Source organism: Gavialis gangeticus, unplaced genomic scaffold (genome assembly GCF_001723915.1).
Source record: "Gavialis gangeticus isolate Ggan-Ray unplaced genomic scaffold, GavGan_comp1, whole genome shotgun sequence".
Lineage (NCBI taxonomy): Eukaryota > Metazoa > Chordata > Crocodylia > Gavialidae > Gavialis > Gavialis gangeticus.
Window position 1 is genome coordinate 32,967,105 of NW_017729001.1, and position 7,166 is coordinate 32,974,270.

Consider the following 7,166-nt stretch of genomic DNA (forward strand, 5'->3'; position numbering starts at 1 on the left):
ATCACAGTCTTCCTGCCTGCATCCCGGGGGAATAGTGCTTGCGTTCGGAGTACCTGTGACTTGGGTGGATGCTGCTGTATCTCAGTGTCATTCCCTTCTTAAAAGATGTTTTCTTCCTTCCCTCATTTTACCTAGTCCAGATTATGCAAGGCCCTATATTGCAGCCATATCTTTGGCTCATCTTCTCTTTGTTGCTCATCGTGTCTCTTCCTTCCCCGGGGTTCCTGCGTTCGAGCGAGCGCTCCTTCTCTTCATCTTGCTCCTGGCACCAACCAGTCAGAAAGGAAACCAGCCCTGGGTCCCAGCTGGTAACCCACCAACCTGTTGTTATGTCACCAGGCAGTTCCTGATTGAAATTACAGTGTCTTACAACATAACAGATAAACCCTGTGGATGTGAAAGCGGTGGAAGCCCCATCGTTTGAATATCAAAAAGCTAACCCAGACGAAACACGCAGCTCTGCTTTAGGGCGCTTCCTTCAGTAATGGAGGGAGGAACAGGATGACCCAAGACTCTTTCATTTCGAATTTCTCTGGTGATGAAATGGTGGAGGGAGCCGTCAATGGTAACTGCGATTAGGAGGCAGTATTCCCACCACTTCCACGACCATGAATCGTGTGCATCTTCTCTTCCCCTGCACTTGGCGGCCAGACGGGACGTCACAACAGAGACGCAGCGTGTCGGTGTGCGAGGACGTGACTCCGCAGGCTGGCGCAGGCACGGAAGGGCAAAAAGCAGCTGGAGCGACTTGTGGAGGCTCGTTCAGAAGTGCCGTTTCACGTCCGGCACTGCTGGCGTTGTGCACGATGACGGAGAACGCTTCAGATAGGAAACCACGTAACTCGCTTCTCGTGACAGATGGGACTGGAGGGCACAGGCTGCAGCAAGTTCGCTGCTACGTGAGGCTGTGCCCTGTACATGTTTTGTTAACTTTTAAAGGCTTTTGTGTATTTATGAAGCAACTTCTCAGTACTAATAAAATAGCAGCTGAGTTTTAAAAGGAACACTGACAAAGAAATGGGATGTCTGATGTTGCCTAGTAAAATAGTCAGAATAGGAGAAATCTTTGGGACTTGGCAGGTATGCCCCAAAAATGTGTTTGGCAAAAACAATGGGCCTTTATTGTGGGGCCCTACCCTGTGAGCTTTCAGCTCCTGCTTTTGGCTTTGCAGCAGCAGTTAATTAACAAAGAGCATTTTCTGGGCTCTGCACATTTCTGTTGACCTAATCACGATGCTGCTGCACAGAACCGGAGGTGGGTGAAATGCAGCTGCATCAAGTGATTCTGCTGCCTTATAAACAGAAGCGGGGCGAGGCGAGCGGAGAGCTGCGCGTGCCGGCGGGGCCGTTGCTAGGCAGGAGAGTTTGACTTCGAGGGGCTGCGGAGAGAAGAGGAAAGGGGGGGGGATTGCATGTCCTCTTCCAAAAACCAAATGCTTCCCTGGAGAAGATGAGGCGGGGCCCGGCTGTGCTGTTTCTGCTCCCAGCTCCGGGAAGCCGAGCATCTCCTGCAGCATTCATGTGGACGTGCCCCCAACTTGCTTCCTAACTCATTAAATATGGAGATGTGTTAGTTGTCGCCACGTATCCTGGAGTTATTCAGACAAGGTCATTGGTGCCTGCTTTGTGCCCCTCTGATTTGCCCACGAAGTGTTCGTTTCACCCAGAACCACGGTCGTAGGTTTGAGCTACAGTAGTTTTCCTTGTCTAAGTGTCCATACAGAGGCACAGTTCAGCCCCGGGGGTCTAAGACTCGCTCACATAAATTAACTCGGTAAACTGTTTAACCAGGCTGGTAAAGGAATAACACAGCGTGTCTATTTTATTGTGTTTCAGGATCAGCTGAAGCAGTGTTTTGCCAGACAACCCCCCGAGGCAAAGGACACAGACGCACTCGTCCAAGAAGCTGACAGCCAGTATGGGACCTGGAGCGAGCAGCGTCACAGTGGGGACAGGTAGGACGGGGGCAGGCGGATGGTCCTGCCACCTGAGCGTGGCCTGTCTACCTTGGGCTGCGTCTTCTCTTTACCATCCAGTACGTTTGTCCCTCTTGCAGGGCAGTGGACTCTTTTCTGTGACATTTTAAGATAAATCCAGTCTTCTCTCTTCTGGGGCACTTTAAAAGTTACCTTGTCCCATAAATGGAGCAGATTTGTTCACGTAAGGAACGGGGCTGTTGCCTGTCTTGTGCACTCGCTTCTCTGACTGTAGCCAGAATGTGACCTGCAGGTTTGCGGGGTGGTGGCACAGTTTTGGGATGTCTGCTTTCCTGGGGCATTATGATGGTTTTATGAAGTTTTCCTCTCATAAAATCAGATTTCCTTTTTCTGGTGGACAAAGGTGTTTATACAAGGTGCTTGCACACTAGATTTTTCCTCCCAGCTTTTAGTGTCAGTTCTGGTACAGGGCCCACAACTGTCTAAATAGCCGAGCTGCAACATAAGGTGATGATCAAAATCTGCTTACAAAAGCCACAGCGAATCCTAAACGGTAGCGCGGCGAGCCGTTCCAGCACTTTATTTCAGTCCTGGTCACTGCATATGCTGTGATAAGGTGTTTCCAGTCTTAGCTTACCGTAAGTAAAGTAGTACAGTTATAAGTTAGCTGCTTGCCAGCCAGATAGAGGCTGAAGATACTCATCACCATCAGCGTTTCATTTTAATACCATTGGGCTCCACTGAGTGAAAAGCTCCTTCATGTGCCTGTTTGGCCTCAGGCATTGCCCTGGCCTCGGACCAGGCTGCACCGAACCCAAACTCTTCAGCAGAACGCGGCCACGACGGCTTCAGCTCTGAATTTCCTTTATGTCCTTCTAGCTGAAATCTGCTGGTAGTTCTCATGTCGCTTGTGTTTTCTTTTGGGAGATGTGCAGTATAAATATTTTATTGCTTGCTAAGGCGGGCGCACTTTATGGTTGAGAGGCTGTGATGGGCTGACTAAATGATATACCAACATCTAAATCTCTTCAGAAGGTGAAACTTTAATTGAGTATTTTATAGCCGCCCTTTCAGTGACATCCATTTCCAGCAGCCAAGGAACATCCCTGTCAGATGCAAAGGCAAGAACGTTTGCATGCTTATACCAAAGCTGGACTGTAGCCGTGGGGGTTAGCCGGTGCTGGCATTTTTAAGGTGACTTTTTTTCTCTTGTTTAGACAGGCCCTGAGCCTTGGAGTCTTTGTTTTCGCAGCAGAAAATATTAAACAGAACCAGGAGTGAAGGGGAATGTCCTAATGGGCTGCCAGGCCTCTCCCTACATGCCTTGGGTTGGCCTCTGTTATCCATTGCAGTGGGAGCACCGGGGCCTGACCTCAGGACGCAGCACCTGAATAGGAGAGGAGCCAACTTTACAATAATGAATTTTAAAATGGGAATTTGCTTGGGATACTTAAAGCTATGTTATGCCCTCTGTTCACTGTCTAGATTTTTTAAAGCTGCGGTGGGGGCTGGAGGGAAGAGGTGGGAGCTATTGCTGCTGCTGGTTTAACAAGCCCCTACATTAGGCGGAGGGTGAGAGTTAACTATACTCTTAACCTGATTGAAAAGTGAGGGTGGTGTTTGTCCACTTCAGTCTGAACAATCAAACTGGTGTGTGTTAGATAGAGGAACCTTCCCCCCTCTGAAAGAGCAAATGCTTCAGCTTTAAATCATTAACTTGTCTCATTGCTCTTTGCCTTTTTTTCCACCCCTAGGTTTGATTTGGATCCAGCCCTGTTTGCAGCCTTCCCTTTGGGTTAGGGTTATTTTCCTATGGGCTAGTGCTCCTGATTCATACCCGCCTTGTTGGGCCTTGTTGTGTCAATGGTGCTTGGCTCTCCTGCATTTTAAATGTGCTTTGCATGCTGCAGCAGCGAGCTCACAGTCACCTGCATAGCACTGGCTGCACTGGGAAGGTTACACCTGCTCTCTGCTTTGCAAAAACATATTGAATGTCCTGGGAGCTTCCAGCTGACTCGCTCTGTCTGCATGGGATTTAATGGCTCTTTCTAGCCTCCGGGCCAGATTCCTGCCCCCGTCTGACATCTGCTGGCAACTACCTCAGTTGCTGGGAAGGCATGCCCTGGGGAATCTCTCAGCCTAGAGCAAGGGGCAGGAGGTCCAGCGCTGCATGGGGACTGCCCCAAGCATCCGTGGGTCGGTCATTCTGCTTCGCAGAGCAGCCCGCTGGCAGCCGTGGGGGGGGGATGCAGCAACCTAAAGCAGCACTCAGACTGCATTGGCTAGTTTCTGTGGCTACTGGGCCACAGAGTCTGCTGGCCAGAGCTTCTGGTTGTATTTGAGTCATCTGGAGGCTCTGGCTGCATCGATAGATGGTCTCAAGGCCGTCTCTGAACATTTAGAGCTAGCAACGGCCTCTGTAATGAAAACTGAGATTCTGACTCTCCGTTCTGGGGCAAGGTGGGAATATCAAGGCAAAATTAGGGACTACGTAGCCACAAGGCTCACAAGACCTTCTTGATGGACGGGCCTTTTTTGCAAGAACAGAAGTGCTGCTTGAGTTAGTTCGGAAGAGGAGCACGTCTCGTGCTCGTTTGCAGCGCACTGCGGCAGGGAGCTTGTTAGAACAGGCGGGGATGGGTCAGTCTTGGGGGGGGTTAGTCTGATTCCCCCCCCCCCCATTTAAACAGAGAGTGTTTTATTTACATCTTCCTCTGTTCTCTGGTGAGCTCCCCCAGTGCTAGTCCATAGTAAGAAAGAACAGGCTTGTTTTTAAATGAAAATAGTCTGCAGAGAGGCAGATTCTGTGTCTCCTGTAAGACAGCATGCCGGTTATTAGGTCATGGGATTGTCGTGTTGTGACGGTGTGGCAGGTGATCATTTAGCTCTGTCCTTCTCCGAGTAACTGGAGGTGAGGGACTGTCACAAAGATTTAGAAAAGAAATGGAAAATAATACATGAACAGCAAGTTACAGTGGACAAATGTTGCCTTTTATCATCCATAACGGCAGGCTTTCAATGCACTCATGGTACATGGGGCTGTTTATTTGCACTGTGCAGATACAGAGCGCCCTTCAATACATTTCAGAGGTATTGAAGGGAAAAGCAGGGTTCAGGATGTCTCCTGAATTACACTGGTGGTGTGGCACAGCTTCACACAAACCACATATGTATCCGTATAGCACCTCAGCACCATCTTACTAGGACTCAGAATTAACCATGAAAGCAAACGTTGAACTTCAATTGTCGCACTTCTTCTTGTGGTTCACCTCTTGTGCGTCTTTGGGTGCACGCGACATGGCTGATTTGTACAGCTGACAGATTTATTTTTCAGAGGAGCTTTTTGCCAAAGGTGCATACAGCACATTGTTGGCCCAAAGTGTAGGATATGCAGGGTTTAGCCCAAAGACTCGGTGACGCTGTGGATGGGACCCCGTGGTGCCGAGGGGCAAGGGGATGACTTCTGCTTCTGTTTTGACAGTTGTGACTTGGCTCCTTTGCCTCGTGCTCTTGGGACAGCAAGGATCGACTCTGCGTAATGGTTTCTCATACTTCATTTATCTTTGTCATGTTCTTATTGATTAGCTACACCACAGTGCTTAGAATATAATGATGCTATAATTGTACAAGGCCTCTAAAAGAGAATCCATTAAAAGGTTTGTGATGAGGAAGCCACCAATTAGTATGAGTCCAAGGAGGGCAACTGTTTTCTAGCACTGCTGACTTAAAGTCATTTCAGTTTGAAAGGCTGCACACACTGCCTTGGCTTCAGTCCGGGGGTATGAGAAAGCACAGATCTTTCCAAGACGTACAAATTGGGACAGATCTCTCTCGAAAATGTAGCTTAAGGGGCCCTGTCTCAAACTCCTTATCTCCCTGCATTCATACACATGCTCGAAGGAGTGATACCCCCCATTTGGATAAAGACTAGCAGACCATGTTCCCTTTGGAGCTCATTAGTTGGCTTCTTAATTGCCTGGGGGGCTGCTAGTGAGAGAGGCAAGAGGCATTTCCTCCATTTACATGCTGGAAACTCTGTGCAGAACTCCCCAGCCGTCATCGACCTGGAAATTAATACACGTACTGTCTCTTAATAGCTGCAGCGCTTCCCCCAGCAACAAAATCCTCTGTGTTTTCCTTCCAAGCTTGTCATCACTGTCAGGACTGGATGCTGCTGCTTTAAAAGTGTGCCATTAATCCTATCTATACAGCTTAAGATCCGTGGCTTTTAAAAATAGCAGGTACTTAGCACTGAAGGATTCTTGTGAAAAGAAGTGACTGAGCCATGGATGCTTCTCTGTTCTCCGCAGCTACAACCAGAGCCACCTCTTTGCTAATAAAAACCTGCACCAAGCCCCCCTTGCCCCTCCCACAGAGCTGCGTGTTTAATGCCTGCTGCTCCACCTCAGCGTGGACCAAGCCTGTATTGTCCCGCGGGGGGTAGTGACCAACGTGAGCCTCCTGTCCCTGTCTCCTAAGTCGCTTCTCTGCCTAGCACGTCAGGAGAAAGGATTGGGATGATTGTGCTGATGTCTTGCAACGATGAGAAGCAGGCCTGGAAGACCTCGGCGCTTGTTATTAAAGCGCATGTGGCAGAAAGTAATCTGCTTGCAAGGCCCGTCGGCTCCAGTTCGAGACTGTAGGGCCATCTGGTGCTCGACGGGTGAACTTCACCTCGTTTGATTTTAATTAATACAGTGTATTGCATTGGGTGGGTCTCTCTCTGCACTGCCTAGGCTGTAGCAGAGAGACTCTTCTCTAGAAGAACGGCTGCTTTGGAGGCCAAGCATTCATAATGTAGAAGCAAAACGAACCATGAGCACAGCCGAGAGGAGCCAGCGCAGGAAACCGCAGGGCAGGATGAGAATGGAGTTAGTGGCCGTTTCTCCAAGGGCGAGCATCCCCTTCTAGTCTTGGGGCTTGCTCCTCGGGTGCTGTGTCGGGGCTTTGCTGTGAAAGGACCCAGACCCCTGAGCTAGTGCCGAATGGCAGGGTCCTGAGCAGGAGTGAACAGTGCTGAGCAACTAACACCATGCGCTGCCCCCCTGCTTAGCCCAGGTAGGCCCCAGGGGTGCTAACACCTGCCAAGGTCCACAACAGCTTCTGGATCCCTTTAACCAGGTCCCCCCCGTCCTGTCGTCTCCTAACGGAGGCTGCTGCTTTCCAGCCCACTGCTGCTTTGGTCCTTTAGGCTATAGGCTGTACAGGCGTGATAGAGAAGGTAGGAAA

General features: G+C 49.7%; 1 protein-coding gene across 3 annotated transcripts in view; it reads left to right on the top strand.

The window, feature by feature from the left end:
* The window catches only part of KIAA1671 (KIAA1671 ortholog), a 123,064-nt gene that overhangs the window by 101,747 nt on the left and 14,151 nt on the right, over positions 1 to 7,166 (top strand). For all 3 annotated transcript variants that reach the window (XM_019507341.1, XM_019507344.1, XM_019507342.1), the window contains one exon: positions 1,837 to 1,955. In XM_019507341.1, coding sequence (XP_019362886.1) covers positions 1,837 to 1,955 — 119 coding nt within the window. The remainder of the gene's footprint in view (positions 1 to 1,836; positions 1,956 to 7,166) is intronic.